Genomic DNA, 16,217 nt, shown 5'->3' with positions numbered 1-16,217 from the left:
TCCTCAGCATGAGTTCCCTCGCTGTTTCAATTACCTAGAAAGAGAGGAGTGTGGTCCTTCCAGATTTCCAGGCTACAGAGTCTGCTGTAGCACCCAGTCCTTGCATCTCCACCTGGAAAGTCAGCCCATAGGCCTTTGCTGGGAGGGATATCTCCATGAACATGATAACTGTGGGCAGTGGGGTGTAGGAAAGTGAACTGCTGTGGAGAGAGAATGATCTGCCTTGTTCAGGGCAAAGGTGTTCATTCTGAAACCTACTGGTGCCATGACAATCTGTAATTGTTTCCCATCTTCAGTGTGGAAGTCTGTGTGCCCCACAATGTCACTGCTTTCCACAAACACTTTTTGCCAAGCTTTCCCTCTTTCAACCTGCTATTAAGAAATTATGGGTGCAGATCTGCCTCATGTTAAGAGTTACATACTCAGGATCCATACAGCACTAATTAAATTCCATATGTAATTAAGGAAAAGGAGGGTTGTTGCAATGACTAAGTTTACTGTGAATGTTGTGAGTGGTGATGGCAGGTCTCAGACATGGCTACAGGATTGTGGAGGAGGTGGCTGAGGAGCTCTGGGGAACTTGAACTCAGTGGGTTTGAATGAGCGAGCTCATCTCTCACTGCCAACATAAGATCATCTCAGTGGGGATAAGGTGTGGGTCTGATGATCCTGAAAACCCTTGTCATGCGGTCAGAAACTGTGATGCTAATGGATATTCCTTTCTTGCCTCTCTAGACCCTTTCTAGGGCTTCTTCCTGGTTTTCTTCTACAGCATGACCAAAAGCTCCCAGGCCACAGGACTGAGGCTCAGGGGCTCTATCTGTGCTGGCAAACAGGATCTGTCTTGCTCACACTTGCAAGTCAGGTGGCATCACACACCTTGTGTTCCCAGAGCAAAACTGTCTCATCCAACGGAGGGTGGCCTTGGGTGGCTGCAGTCACCTGCAGCACATGGACTTGGCACACTGGGAAAGCTGAGTATCCTGCTTGGTCCTCCCCTCCCCTCTCATGACTCATGTCATGGCCACGTGACAAAATGAGAGCTATGTGAGGTCAGCCGGGCACCGCAGCAAACCACAGCATTGCAGCAATGCAAATCCCACTGGCTCCCTCCCTCCCACATGTGCTAGACTGATCAAAGGCCTTGCTTGGACATTGTTTTCATTGGCTTCTCTGGCAGCCTGATGATGCAGAAAAATGCTGGAAAAAGATGTTGTGGGGCTGAAGTCCCAACACAACCAAGTGATGCTCACCCCAGCTCTGGAGCAGCAGGATGCTGCTAGTGTGCGGAAAAGTCTCCTGCCAAAACGGAAAAGTCTCCTGCCAAAACATGAGCGCTCTGCCAACACATTGCTTCCCATCTCCCTCATGCCCTCTTGTCCACCCTTTTGCCATCTGCTTGTAGCCCCTCACTTTGCACTACCTTCTCACCACCACTTTCTGTCCCTGGAAATGGCTCTCACCCAGCCCCACACATTTCTCATTTATATTGCCCCCACACACACCAGGTACTCTCACCATCCCTCCCTTTCCCTCTCTCTACTTCTGTCTCCTTCTATGACTCTCTTAAACACTGGCAGTGCTGGAGTCATATTAAAACCCTCAGCTTTGCTGCTTCTGGGCACTTTTGCAGTGTCTGCAAAGGCAAATAAACCAATTGCCGCCATGCCAGTGAGTCTGTGGTCAGATGGCTCATGCGGCCTACACCACCTCCAACCCAAACTGCAGAGCCCTGTGCACGGCAGAGATTGTATCCAACACACAGCAAACAAGGCAGGAGAAGGCAATTACCAGGTTTATTAAGGTCAAGCAGGGGAGAAATTCCAGCAACTTCTGATTTCTTGTCCCACCCTGCCATCCCTGCAGCACTTCCCACTGTCAGGCTGGGAGGATTCTTGGCCCTGCTACAGGGTGTCATTGAGCTGCTGCCACAGCTAAAGGTTTCTCTGCAGCTGCTCGGGGCAGCAGGGACAGAGCAGGGGAAAGCTTTTCTCCCAGATGGACATGGGTCCCACAGCTATCCCACAACAGTGGCCAGTCTTGGAAGATATCCCAACCCCCTCAGTGGTGTTGGCCACATGCTCTCCTGGAAGTCTTCTCCACCATGTAGAAAGGAGCACTAAGGACTGAGCTAAGTGCACATGGGGGTGATGGGTCTGTTTCTTTCTCCTTTGCCTCACCATGATTGTCACTTGGCTCTACAGCTCATTTTGCAGCTTGGCTACTTTCTTTTGCTTTGGTGACAGCCATCAATTCACTCACCATCGTCATCATCACATAGAAAAAAAATGTCTGGCCAAGTGAATAAACAGTGCGTGTGGGGCTAATATCGCTGAATAACATCACTGCTCTGAGAGCAAGAGGACCTTCAGCCCCAGAAGGAAGGGATGAAATTCCAAGTAGCAAGCAAAGATCAAAGAGGAGGCAGCAATCCCTCAGAAATTTGAGAAAGGCAAACAGAAAGTAAGCAGAGGGGTGGATCAGGTAGAACAATGCTGTGCAGATTGTGTCATCGAGCTGTTGGCACAGACAGCTGACTTCCTTGTGCACCAGTTCAGTACTGGCAAAGATCCTTTGATCTGGATGCAGAGGCGAGGGAAGGGGGCAGAGATGGATGAAGGCTGCCCCTGGCACATAGGAAAAGAAGGGCATGTGGGCAGGGGACAGTGTTTCTCCACTTGGGACTCTCAGGAAGAGAGGCTTCCAGCTACTCTTTTCAGACTCAGGTCCCTGTGAACTCCACCCTTCCCACCCATGCTCTGATGTGACCTTAACAGCCTGGATTTCCTACCAGGATATTTTCATTTTGGTTTCCTCCCTCTCAGAGTTTCAAGTCGTTGCACAAAATTAGCAAGTTAGGAGGTTGGGAAATGGAGTCCTTAAAATGTGTTGCAGGAATGCTGCTCAGGTCACTTGACATCATATTAACATGTCCTTCTATTCTGCATCTGGTTAGGTGGATTGTGACATTCCTAGGTGAATGCTGTGGGCCAGCGAGTGAAGGTGAATGGGGCAATGGGTTTACCATTGCCACAGGATCTTTTGGTGGCTCTGCTGCATCCATTCCCCTCTGCCTCACATTATTTGGCCTGTTTGGGAATAGAGTGGCTACTCACAGTCTGGAAAATGTGTTTCTTCACTTAGTTCATCTGTGGTGAACAGTCAGAAACTCCTGAGTTCCTCTTAAAGTGGTCATGTTTAGGGAATGGCAAGCTGTTGCCAAATGTTCCTCCTCCAGTATCCCCTTTTTAACAGAGACCATGGCATCTGGAAGCTGCTGAGTCCATGCTCTGGCATGACTGGCACCTTCATGGTCCCTCTTCCTGGTGTCTTCTGGGACCTGGGTCACCTCAGTGTTGCCTCCATAGAAACCTCTGGTGCTGTTGATGAAACCTCTGTCCACATTGACCATATGGAATTTCCTTCCAACTCTCTTCTTCTTCTTCCTGGTCTTGTTCTGGAAGAAGAGGCAGGTGAAGACCTGCTTGAAACGCTTGCGGAAATGCTTGGAGATGAGGGCGTAGACAATGGGGTTGAGGCAGGAGTTGGTGTACGACAGGCAGTGGGAAGCCAGGCGGCAAATGTAAGTGGCTCGGTTGAAGGGGAAGTGGCCAAACCAGAAGCAGAGGATGACCAGGTGGTGGGGCAGCCAGCAGAGGCAGAACAGGATGGCCACAGCCACAATCATCTTGGTGACCTTACGCTTGGCCTTCCGGGACTCTGAGATTCTTTCTATGGGGTCTACGGAGGTCCACAGGAACTTGACGGTCCTAATGTACGCCAGGCTCACCACGGTCACGGGCAGGAGGTATCCAAAGACAAACGTGAGGATGTCCAGAACCTTTCGGCGCTGGTCCTCCCAGATGGGGACACAGATGGGCATACCGTGGTAGTGGATTGTCTGGTAGTAACTGAGGTAAGGCCCTGCGAAGAGCAGCGACAGTGACCAGATTGCTGCAATGGCCACTCCTGCGTTTTGGGAGGTGCGGAGGTCACGGGACTTCAGTGGATAGCGAATGGCCAAGTACCTGGCAAGGAGGGGAAGGAGATGGAGAGACCAAACACAAGATGGGTGAGATGAGGTATTTCTCCTGCCCTGTGGGGCTGCCATCTGTGCACCCCTACCCATGCAGCCACCCATCCCTCCCCTCTGCCACCTCTTGGGAGTGAGGGTTACAGTGAATTCACAGCTATATCAGGGTCATTACAACAGTGAGGCTGAGATCTCCATCATCCACTCTGCTGTACTAGCTCAGGAAGGGCAAGCAGTGTGTCTCCTGAACCAGGGAAGAGAAAGATAGGAGCAAGACTCTACTGTTTCCCCTGAGGTGTGTTGCTGTCCCGGGGCTTTTGCTATTCTTGGTTATGCATGGTGGACACTCCTCCTTCCCAAGTGAGGGTCAGTAATCAAGCTGAGAACTTGGCTTCCTGGAAGGTGAGGGCATGGAGAGTTGGCTCTGCTGGCTCTGCCCCTGGGGAGACCCAACCTGCTTTTTACAGGACATTCAACAGGGCAGCCTTTCTCCCACCTCTTAGCTCAGGAGTAGCAAACACATTGTCTCTGAGCTGAGAGTCTCAAAGGGAAGGGGAGACTTACCTGTCAATGGAGACGGCAGCCAGGGTAAAGCTGCTGGCATACATGGTGAGGTAGATCAGGAAATGCACAGCCTTGCAGGCAAAGGCCCCAAAGAGCCACCCATCCAAGGTGTAAATGGTGGCCTGGAAAGGGACACAGCAGATGATGAAGCACAAGTCTGCCACAGCCAGGTTAAGGATGAAGAGGTTGGTGGTGGTGTACTTGACTTGGCCATTCTGCAGCAGCACAGCCAGCACCAGCCCATTCCCCACAGTACCCACAAGGAAGATGAGGGAGAAGATGATGGGCACAATAATCCCTGCTGCTTGAAGCTCCAGGCTGTCAGAAGAGATATTCCATCCCTCTGGCATCTCCCCACCTGACCGTGGGGACCTGCATGGGAAGAAAGAGAGAAAGCTCTAAGGTGCCTGATTCTAGCCTTTGACACCCATATTTCTCCAGAGATGCCAATCTCAACCAGCTGGTTAAATGATGACACTAAGATCCTCATGATCCTCATGGCAAGAATGTTGTTGGGATCAGTCAGCTCACACCTGGCTTGAGCAAAGCTGAAGCCCCCTTCTCCTGCCCAAATTCACATTCCCACCATGGCATCTCCTGTGCTCCCAGCCCCCTGAAGGATCCCCGCTGCCCTACCACTTGGCCTCCTCTATATTCCTCCTACAATCCCAAAGCTACTAAACCTCTTGGGATTGCTTGCTTTGGCAAGTCTAAACCCTGGCTAGTATTCAACCGGGCTTGTCCACGAGGCCATGGGGGAAGGGGGCTCCCATGGTCTGTGAGTGGTCCTGGCACACTCAGCCCAGGGCTGTGCCACCTCCGTCAGCAGGGACCTGATGCCTGGATCACACCCCACAGCAGCAGCACCCCAACATACTCTTATCACGAGGGAACTCCTTAAGCTGGGACCACCTCCACTCTAGAACTGGCTGCTCCTTGCTCCCGGTGCAGTAGCTATGCTCTGCAGAGAAGAGGCAATTAAGGGCACCTTTTCATGATACTGAGGGGTGGTAATGGGCTGGATGGTGGCAGCTTGGTGAGGAGCTGCCTGAAATACAACGACAAACACTGTGAAGAAGTGTGTTATTACCACAGCTCAAGGTATTGTGATCTGCAGCAAAACTTCCTCCAGCCCTGAGTAACACTGTGCTCAGGCAGGGAGTGCCAACAGCCTATCTCCAAACGAGCCTTCCCCTTGTTTGCTATCACTAGAACAAATTGTCCTTCTCCGAGCAATAACTGAGAGGGAAAGACACCATTATCTAGCTACTGTTGACATGCAATTAACTCGGTTTTGGGTCATGCAAGCTCCTTCACCCCATGCTCCCCCACACCTCAGCTCACACCACCTTGTTTTCCCAGCTCCTATGTGTATCACATCAAAAGACTTTCTCTGCCTCTCTGGTTCTTCTGTCCCCTCTGTCCTACCAATAACTATCCATCCAGCCCCATGAGATCTCCTCAATGAAGCAGAGGAGCCCGGCCTCCCTCTGGGCATGCATGGTCACCAGGGTGTCTCTTCTCAGGGAGCCTGAGGCCACCTCTCAGCTTGGGAAGCCGGCACTCACCTTTTCAAGGAAGGGCCTGAAGCTTTGCCACTCGCTTGGGGAGGGGGAGAGCTCTGGTCCAGCCCAGGTGATGGTGACAAGGAGGATGCAGACTACCAAAGAGTTTGTCCAGGCAGCTTGGTCACTCCAGTCACTCCTGCCTGGTGCTCCGCTGCCTCCCCCTGCCTGCCATCAGCTCTGCTCTCTCTCCTTCTGGAACTCCTCTCCTTTCTCTCTGTCTCCCCCTTTTTCCCTCCCTCTGCTCTTGCTGCTGAACCATAGATCTCTGTTGATTTTTTTCCCCTTTCTCTGAGGTTGGGTTTGGAGTTAACTCCTCTCTGCCCAGCTTTCCTGCAGGCTCAGCTGCTCCTTGTTCCAGTGAGGAAGGGGTGGCAGAGAAAAAGCCCACTATTCTCTGGAGGGAGAGAGAGAATGGAGGGGGGAAGGGTCCCATGGACCCTGGTGGCCACCCCTCAGTGCTGAATGTTCAGGATGTCTTATCCAACACCTCCAGAGAACAAGAATATTCCGCCACAGCGAGCCTGGTCCCTGTCCTGTCCTCGGGATAGGGCCCTAAACCCTCTGGAGCATAAGCAATTAATTGCTATTACTGGCTGTTATTAATTATTGTTAATAGCATGGCTCTGAGTAGATTGAGCCTCTCACGCAATGTCTGACCTGGGGAAGGAGGAGAATGCAGGTTTTGGTTTCCATCCAGCCCAGATCTGCACACCACCAGTGCTGCCAGGGCACTGCAGGGTGAGGAGGGAGGACAAGCCACCAAGTGAGGCTATCTCCAGAGGTTCAGCTCTATCACAGTTGCCTGGGACAGCATGGGTGCTGGCTGATGTGCCAAGAGATGACAGTGACCCACACAGCCCTCCTGCCCTGTTGCCATGTCCACCCTGGTGACAGGACCTATACCCTGAGGACTTCCAGGTATGCTAAGACTGACTGCAGCTAGGTGATCCTTTCCCAGCAAGACTCAAAGGCCACCAGCTTCCCTTCGCTGGGAAGGTCCTGGATGCCTCTTCCAGTGATGGAGCAGGATGCGGAGAAGGAGGTGCTGGTCCCTTCCCCTCCACAGCAGCCCTGATAGCCCTCTGGGGTCAGTGGAACCCTGTGGCCTGACAGAAGGGATCATACAGCTTCTCGATCCCACATGCCTCTGTGGCAGAAGGGAGCATGGTGTCCCCGCCAGCTCATTATCAGCTGCTGTAACCAGGGAAAAGGGGAAGGCCGTGTCTTGGGACGTGGTGATAACCCGGGGGATGCGGCGGAGCACAAGCCTGTACCCTGCCACAGCACTGCTCACCATGGAGGGACCACACCGCTGCTACCTCCTCCTCCTCCTCCTCTGCCTGCTCCCACCACTGGGCATTCCAAGCCCACCACTGCCTCTGGAGGAACCTCAGGATCTGCCACTGACACTGTCCAGCACCGCTGACCCCACTGCCCACCTACTGCGCGGCCGCCCCTCAGCCCCAGTGCGGCCCTACAGCCTCTCGCTGTCCCCTGAGGATTACCACTACTCCCCCAAGCCCCGGCATCTGCGCCCTGGGCGGCTGCGCCGGCTCCTAGGCTCGGCCTTCGACCCCTTCTGGATGGCGACCGAGGAGCCCCGGGGTCGCAACAGCAGCATCCTCGAGGAGAACCTGGAGTCCATGAGCAGGGACCTGGCAGAGGGTGCTGGGCGCTACCGCCGCAAGCTGTGGCGAGAGGTGGAGGGACTGGAGCTGCCCAACCTGCTGCCCCCTGGCCCGGGGTTGCCCCCTGAGCTACCTGGGGCCCTGTCCCACCACCTGCGGCAGTGGCTAGTGGAACTGGCTGCCTGCCGCCTCACCTCCACCTGGGTTGACCTGGGACCCATCTTCTGGCCCCGCTGGGTGCGCCACACTGCTTGTGACACCAGACCCCCCGGCTGCTCCTGGCCCCCTGGCATGATCTGCCGCCCCACACAGCTCACTCGCATCAAGCTGCTGGCCTGGCACTGCTGGGTCCCCCAGCACCCAGGCCCACCAAACTGCACCTGGCGGCAGATCCCCTACCCTGTTGTGACTGCCTGCAAGTGTTCCTGCCGCTGAGGGGGCTGCAGGGGGCTATGGAGGGACCCCATGGTACCTGTTCTTGTAGCAAAAGGCCTGAAAAGGCAAGAGTCTGCCTGGATTCACCCTTGGATCTGGGGGGAATCCCCAAACAGAGAAATAAACCTCCAGAAAGGAAGCGCAGACGGCTGCTGTCATTGTTCTTTCTTGCCAAAAGCCTTGGGTGGGATGCCCCTTGCCCTCTGCAGGGAGGCATTAGCGCCAGTGGAGGCCCTTGTGCAGCATTTATCTCCAGCAAAGGATGCGGAATGGGAAAATCGTGGAACCGAGCAGCAGGCTCAGACCCTGTTTGCATCAGCCCCAGATGACTCAGTCCAAGCTGGGACATCCCTGCCTGCCTGGGTAGGGAAGCAGGCAGGGAGCGAGGGCAGGGAAATGTCAGCAGGGAAGGGGTAGAGGGAGGTGGGTCACAGCTCAGGGTGGAATCAGTGGTGGTTAGAGAGACTGTAGGGCATCAGCAGGTAGAGGGGCAGTTTTGGGACTGCAACGAGGCAGCCTAACAAGGATAGAAGTAGGGGGTGGACAGGGACCCAGGGCTGGAAGCATCTATAGGGCAGGGTGCATATGGAAATGGGATGGGATAGGACAGTCCTCTACTGGGTAAGATACATGAACCCCCCACCTATCCTGTGATGTGAATGACAGCTCCAGACTCAGGACTGTCAGAGTAGCATGTAAGGTCTGAGGTGGGTCAGGGAGCCTAAGCTGGGAACTGCATCCTTGAAAAGCAGTGTCTGCCTCTTCATTCCACCCAGCAAAAAGTCCTCTGCTTTCTGGGCAAAAAGCTGCATGGAGCTGTAAATCACATCTAAGCTGGGAGGCCTTTAAGAAATAAAGAGCTGGAGGCTTTGCCTGGGATTGCAATATTAACATGATGCCTTGCAGTTGATGGGCACTGCATTATTTGTTTCCAGCATGCCATCATCTGACCCTCCTTCTTTCCCAGGGCTCCAGCGCTCCCCAGTCTGCTCCCCAGACAGCTCCACAGTCTGCAGCAGAGCTTGGCCTTGAAGCAGGCAGAGAGGCAGAACAGTGTAGGGAGTTGGCTGCCGAGGGGCCTGAGAGATATGGAGGAGACAGGGAGGTCGGTGCACCTGGTGAGGGGGGAGCCCCCATGTGCACACAAGAACAATTGTGTGCGTCACAGGAGGGGGGCTGCTGCTGCTCTGGCTTGCAGCTGAGCAGCAAGACATCTGTATGGCTGTTCTCCCATTCAGGAGGACTTCAAAGCTGGAGCAGGGTTAAACTGTTTGGGTTAGCTGCCATGGACAGAGCAGAGACAACAGCAAGACTGCCCGCAGAAGGTCGGGGGAGAGGGGGAGACCAGGGCTGGGGACCAGCAGGAGAGAGGTTCTAGGGAGCATGGTACAGGTGTAGAGTGGAGGTGTGCAGGTAGGGGGGAGCAAAGGGGGGTGTGCACATGCATTGGGCTTAAAACAACAGTGATTCAGTTTAGGGTTTCAACCCCCTATACCAGATCCCATCTGGCTGAAGCTTCATCTCTTCCATGTTGCAAGAGGGGCCTGAGCACATCCCCGTGCCCTTTCCCCATTACATTCTCCATGTCAAAATACTGCCTGTTGAAAAGGGTTTGCAGCACTGTGAGTGTGTCTGGTGCCACAGAAGGGGAACTCTGTATCATAGTTTATCAGCAGGCAAATTAAACAAAATCAGCAGTTATGCTACCAGCTGTTCTAACAAGGTCTGGTTGCAGCCCTATCAGAAACACGTTTCTCCCCTGCCCTTTGCAACCCCGGATTAACTCCGGTATTCTTCTGCAGTTGCTCTGGTTCAGGTCAGGCATGCTATTGCCCTGTAGCTCACTCCCTGACTGCCCAAGGGCATGTAGCAATTTCAGAGCAGGTCTTTGCTGATGTGACTCAGTGCTCCAGCACCTAGGCACAGCACACTCCATTCCAGCTGGAATCTGTCTCCAGCTGCAAGTACTCATTCAGCACGTGGGCAGGTGGCAGGACACACGTGACTTTTAGAGCAAAACCGATGCAAACAAAGCAATCCTGTGATGCCCAGGACCCACTTGTACCTGCTTTAATGCTCAAATGCTACGCCAACACAGCTTGGAGGAACAAATCCAGAGATTCCTGCCTGATGGAGGAAAATTACAAGTTTCTGTCCCCTGCTCTGCCTCTGGCTGACACAGACCCTCTTGCCATGCTGCTGGCCTCTGCCCACTGCCCGATGGCCCCTCTGGGGCAAGATGCCTTTCCCAGGGCAGTTTTGGGAGCACCACAGCAACTGGCAAAGCCTTATAGCTGGTCCTGGGGACCAAGCAAGCCTCACATCTAACACCCGAGAGCAAGAAGGAAAGAAAGCAATACTGGAGTTTTGGCTGGCCCATGTCCTCTTTCCCTAACCAGTTGCTGGTGGTACAGATTGCAAAGGGCTTGGGAAACACCCCTGCCTTGGTGGGGAATTGCAACAGGCAGATCTGCCAGTGATGCTGCTGGACCCAGAAGAGAGCATAGAGGAAATAGGCAACCTCAAAGCACACCAGCAACGCTGTATTTCCATCAGCAGGAGAGAACAGGAACTGCAGTGCTTCAGCATCTGGACTGAGGCTTCAGGGAAGACACGGCAGAGTGTGTGGTCACAGCACAAGAGGAAGGGGATGGGGTGCAGCTCCTGAATGAGAAAACAAGAGGCAGACAAATATCCACTGCACTGCAGGACACCTTTAATGACACAAGAGCTGGTTGCCAGCGCTACTGCCAGCACGCTGCAACAGCCACGGCCTCCCGCAGGCTGCCGTGCCTTGAGGATCAGTCCTGCTCTTGGCAGCGTGCTGCTCAAGCCCTTTTCCCCCCAGCAGAGGTGCTTGGTTGTGGGCAGGGATGGTGCCGTAGGAGGTGTTTGCTGGCCCCTCAACGCAGCGCTCCGTGTTTCCGTCCCACCTCGGTGAAGGCGTCCACACAGCGGTCGATGTCCTCGTCACTGTGCACAGCTGAGATCTGGACCCGAATGCGGGCCTTTCCCTTGGGGACCACGGGGTAGCTGAAGCCAATGACATAAATGCCTGGGAAGGAAACACAGGGAGAGTCAGAACTGGCTGGGAGGGAGAGAGGCAGGTTGATGGGTACTGGGTGATAGAACGGCTTTTGGATCCTCCCTCTCCTCTCAATAACCACTTCCAGCCTTCAGGGTTTTCAAGTGCCATCTTCTCCCAAGCATGGAAATGAGGGTTACAGCAAGTGATGGGGGATGGAGTCCAGCATGGCAGGACAAGAGCATCAATCTAAACCCCCTCCCCAGCAGAGAAAGAAGAAACATCTGGGGGAGACCAGGAGGATGTTTGCAGCTGGAGAGTGGAAGAGTTCCTTATGATGACTTCAATTTGAGATTTCATCCAGAAACATCCTCTGGAGGAGGGCTGGTGGTAGCATCACCAACAACTGTCCCTTCCCTCAGGCAATGTGCCTGCACACAGGGCTCTCCCCCCAGTTCACCTCTGTTCAGCATGTCCTCAGCCATGACCGAAGCCAGACGAGCATCCCCCAGCATGACCGGACAGATGGGGTGGTCTTTCCCTGAGATAGTGAAGCCAGCTGCCGTCATCTTGCTTCTGAACCTGGTGAGGAGAACAAGAGGATTAGTAAAAACCTCATCACCCCTGTCCTTGGGGACTGCTGCCTTTCTTTCCCCTGGGAGCCCTGGCCACTGGGGCTGGGTGAGTTTTGCTCCACTGTGCAGCCTCTGGGCAGGGAAAAGATGTCTCTTCCTGGAGTGACCTCCTGCCATGTCCTGCTCACCAAAATGGGACTGTAGATCCTTGAGGGGCAAATGTGTCCCAGCACACAGGGCATCCAGATATGACATACATGCCTGCACATCTGTCTGACACACACAGGCACATCCTGGAGCTTCCCCTGAGCACCTCAGAGCTCTGACTTGCAAGCTACCTTTACAGCTATCACAAGGGAGGTGGGGGTGAATAAATACACACAGACAACTCATTCCTAATGAGTTCCTGCTCCCACCCCAATATGGCCCTCTCACCGTTGGGTTTTGGCAGCCATGGACTGTGCAATGGCATTGCTCTCCATGAGCAGGTCCAGGGCCTTGGATGCACAGCCCACCACAGCAGGGGGTAGGCTGTTGGAGAAGAGGTACGGGCGGGACCGCTGGCGGAGCAAATCGATGAGGGGTTTGGGACCGGTTGTGTACCCACCTGCAGATGAAGGAGAGAGAATTGGACAAGGCACCCCGGGGTGACCTGTTGAGAGTGGGACTTCTCAATAAAGCCAAACTGGCTCCTACAGCAGGAATTTCAGTACAAACCAGGCCTAAAAATCACAGCTGATGCTTTTGACCAAAAGTTTTCACTTTGACACCAAAGGCAAATGCATGAGGAGGATGACAGTGGAAGGAGCACATGCCAGGATCTCCCTTGACCCTGCAGCAGCGTAACAAACGAAGCCTCATGCCGCCAGCAGAAGAAGACAACATGCATTCGTTGCTGTATGATTAGGTAGAGGAAGAAAACATAAGCAAATGCTGTGGAAGCTCTTAAGGGTATGCAGGATCTTGAACAGAAAAATGCATTCACCTGCAGCTCCTCCAAGAGCTTTTCCCAGGGTGGAATTGATGATGGTGACTTTGTCCATCACTCCCAGGAGCTCATCAGTACCCCTATAGAAAAAGAAATGTCACATTATCAGCTGTGACAGCACACACCAGGGAAGTTGCTTGATGCCTCAAGGGAAACAAAGTGCCACTAGCCAGGTCTCTGGTGTCTCCCCTTCAGGAAAAGGAAGAACAGCCCTTTGTGATAGTACCACACAAGTGTTGACCTTCCTCTCCTGCAGAAAGGCTACGCTGGGATCTTGTGAGATGAGAGCATGGGTTCTTCATCCCTTACAGATGGGAGAGTGCTCAAACTTCCCACACAGAAGTTTAATAGTCCAAACAAAGCATCAGCTGTTGTAGGTTTCACTAGTGGAACCAACCAGATGTAGTAAACGTGCTCTGCAGCTTCATGTTCTCCAACCCAAAAAGGCAAGATGAGGCATGGCCATCCAGCTGTGAGCTGTCTTGAAACAGTGCTGTCGACAACACCACCACGTTCACACCCAGACTAGCACAACTCATGAAGCATTCAGTAACTGTTCCCTCCTCCTCAAGCCATTGTGCATTTACACACCTCAGTGCAGTCAGACAGATGGTTTTGCAGCTGGTGGGACCACAGAGACCACTGGGACAGAGTGACAAGATCTACCTCAACTCATGACTACCATGCCCCAAGGAAGGAAGACTACAAGACAAATAGATCTATTTGTCTTGTAGTCTTGTCATAGATCCTTATGATGGCTTATATTTGAGAAAGTTCAGTACAACTACAGGGTCTGAAATATATTTGAGTTCTGCCACCTCTTGTTATTGATGAAGTGCCACCAGGAGTGGTATCCCTTCTCTTAAAAGATGCCTTTGCACCACCATTTTGAGGGAGGATGAAACACCTGCTATGGCCTTGGTAAGAAAACAAGGCAAGTGTCCTTGCTTAGTTCTCAAAACAACACATGAAGCATCTCTTCTTGGCAAACACCTGCATCATGTGCCCTGCTTGGCATCTGGAGGAGCTCCAGGCGATGGAGGCAAAAGCTGCTCCGAGGAAACTAATCAATCTGTGCAAGCTAGCTCCACAAACCTAAGAATTGGAAATTAATATCTGACAGGAGAAGGATTTGGGAATCAGGAAGTCCAACTGCTTGCCAGGAGAGGCAGATGAGATGGTCACACCATCCCTTACACACTGAGAAGCAGCTGTTACTTTGGGATGGGTCATCACTAAAGTATCTCCCTTCAAACCCAAAGGTGAGGTGCAAAGCCTCCAAGAAATGGTGACTCTGGGAGTCCCCACACAAAATATGTTGGTCATCAGCACCTTTGGCCTTGCTTCAGGATCAGTCAGGGTAGGGGGGGAGAGTAGAAACAGTCACTTACCGACCATTGGGTCCCAGGAAGCCCGTGGCATGGCATTCATCAATGAAGACCAGGGCATCATACTTCTGGGCCAGCTGGCAGATCTCCCTCAGGGGTGCAATGTCACCATCCATGGAGAAGGCACCATCAGTTGCCACCAGCCGCAGACGATATTTCTGTCAGAGGGAAAGAGGCATCCCCGGGGGTGAGGATCTCACCCTGAGGAGAAGGGCTGGCAAAGGAGACCGGGACATACTCTTAACTCCTGTAGGAAGTCGACATATCTAACTGAAATGGGGGGGATTTGCATTGCAACCAGCTGCTTTGCCACCTTGTCTATCCATGCCTGTCTGTGCCTGTCGGCATAAACAATGCCTATTGCATGGGAAAAGGCAGAGCTCACCATTCAGGGCTGGTTACTGCACAGTAGCACAGCTAAGTGAGCGCCCTCGTGTTTGGATGGGAGCAGACCTCCATACCTGTGCTTCCTGCAGCTTGGCCTCCAGGTCCTGCATGTCCATGTGCTTGTAGCGGTACTTGTTGGCCTTGCACAGGCGGATCCCGTCAATGATGGAGGCGTGGTTCAGTTCATCCGACAACACTGCATCCTCTGGGGTCAGCAGGGCCTGGCCACACCAAACAGAAAGGATCATCCTTAGCTCTGTTGTGGCACCTCACCAAGATGTTTCAGCCCCTCTCAGCACAGAGGACAAGGCTGCAATTGATTGCAGCTGCCATGTCTCTCCTGGCACTGCTAAATTTTCCACTTTCCTTCCCAGCCACCTTATCCCCTGATTTCTTTAGGCCAGGTTCTTGCCTGTGGCTTCTGAGCTCAAAACCTCCCCCCCAGCAAGCCTGGGGGATCACACATTCCCTCACCTACACTTTAAGGGGAAGTACAGATCTCTGAGGAAACAAGAGCCCTCCCCAAAAGCTGGAGCTGGCTGGGGACAGGGGAGGTGAAGGCTGATTAAATGCCTCTGCATGGCTTCCCCAGTCCAAGGACCCTAAGTCGGGGCTCTTCACCACCAGTCACTGCCAACTTTTCTGGCGCACACAGCTCACATCAGAGCCTCTGGAAGACACAGCAGGCACATTGCTGTCACCTCCTTCCTCCATGCACAACACACAGGAAGCCCTACAAACCTCAAAGATACCAGCGTTGGCATCAAAGCAGCTGGCATAGAGAATGGCATCTTCCCTCTGGTGGAAGCGTGCGATTTTCTCCTCCAGGTCCTTGTGAATGCTCTAAAGGGAAGAGAGAGTGAAAGTCAGAGGTGGAGCAGCACAAGTTCTTGCTTGCCCATTGAGGTTAAATGCTGACTTGCAAGGGGAGGAAACAGCCAGGTTTTATTCAGAAAAAGTGTGTGTGCATGGGAGAAGTTAGTTGTGTTCCCTAAAATATGATTATGGTTTTGGATGCCAAAACCTCAGCAGGGAGTTCCCCAAGCACAGGGGAGCAGCTCTGAGTTTTCTTTGCACTTAACCAGCCAGCGTTCTGAAAGGGCTCCAGCAGGGATAAACTGGGGTGGGTCTGATAGAGCCACTTCAAATCAGGTTGACTGTAATTTTGACCAACAAGAGAGGGAAAAAGACATTAATTTTCTGAATTCAGAGTGGTGTTTCGTTTCTTTGCTCTCAGGTGTTGTAATGGTTTAAACTGGCATATTTCCAGATCTTTGGCTAGTGGGGACCTAGCAGGTTCTTTTTTTCACCGAGCCACGTGTACCTTACAGCTGTGCACACATGCGAGTGTCGGGAGGGGAGTCTGCGTGGACACCCTGCGAAAGACTACCGCGGTGCAGGGGATGCTGCCCGGATGCCCGGTACCTGGGTACCGCAGATAAAGCGGACCGAACTGAGCCCAGCGCCGAACTTCTCGAGGGCCTCCACGGCGGCACGGATCACCTCGGGGTGGCTGGAGAGACCCAGGTAATTATTGGCACAGAAGTTGATGATCCCTGCGGGAACACAGAGAAGCGGGGACATCGCACCGGGGGAAGAGGAGGCCGAGAGCCCCCCTCGCCGCCG

At 53.2% G+C, this 16,217-nt stretch overlaps 3 protein-coding genes across 3 annotated transcripts; 1 reads left to right on the top strand and 2 right to left on the bottom strand.

Annotated features, from left to right (window-relative positions):
• Positions 1 to 2,553: 2,553 nt before the first annotated feature.
• Positions 2,554 to 4,947, bottom strand: GALR3 (galanin receptor 3). The gene is made up of 2 exons (XM_018080246.3): positions 4,598 to 4,947; positions 2,554 to 4,028 (listed from the first exon to the last, which is right to left on the bottom strand). Exons 1-2 carry the CDS (start codon positions 4,945 to 4,947, stop codon positions 3,146 to 3,148), a joined length of 1,233 nt encoding a protein of 410 aa, XP_017935735.2. The 3' UTR covers positions 2,554 to 3,145.
• Positions 4,948 to 6,240: 1,293 nt separating this feature from the next.
• LOC103764625 (noggin) lies at positions 6,241 to 8,291 on the top strand. Its single transcript, XM_029963603.1, has one exon. The coding sequence runs from the start codon at positions 7,194 to 7,196 to the stop codon at positions 8,226 to 8,228; it is 1,035 nt and encodes a 344-aa protein (XP_029819463.1). The 5' UTR covers positions 6,241 to 7,193; the 3' UTR covers positions 8,229 to 8,291.
• A 2,631-nt stretch (positions 8,292 to 10,922) lies between these two features.
• GCAT (glycine C-acetyltransferase) lies at positions 10,923 to 16,175 on the bottom strand. Its single transcript, XM_029963409.1, has 8 exons — positions 16,017 to 16,175; positions 15,333 to 15,434; positions 14,666 to 14,812; positions 14,208 to 14,362; positions 12,814 to 12,896; positions 12,264 to 12,435; positions 11,714 to 11,835; positions 10,923 to 11,283 (listed from the first exon to the last, which is right to left on the bottom strand). Exons 1-8 carry the CDS (start codon positions 16,173 to 16,175, stop codon positions 11,132 to 11,134), a joined length of 1,092 nt encoding a protein of 363 aa, XP_029819269.1. The 3' UTR covers positions 10,923 to 11,131.
• Positions 16,176 to 16,217: the final 42 nt, after the last annotated feature.

This window comes from Manacus vitellinus, unplaced genomic scaffold, assembly GCF_001715985.3.
Source record: "Manacus vitellinus isolate BGI_N305 unplaced genomic scaffold, ASM171598v3 scaffold_5_pilon, whole genome shotgun sequence".
In the NCBI taxonomy this organism is placed as follows: Eukaryota; Metazoa; Chordata; class Aves; order Passeriformes; family Pipridae; genus Manacus; species Manacus vitellinus.
This window is presented reverse-complemented; position numbering and strand designations above follow the sequence as displayed.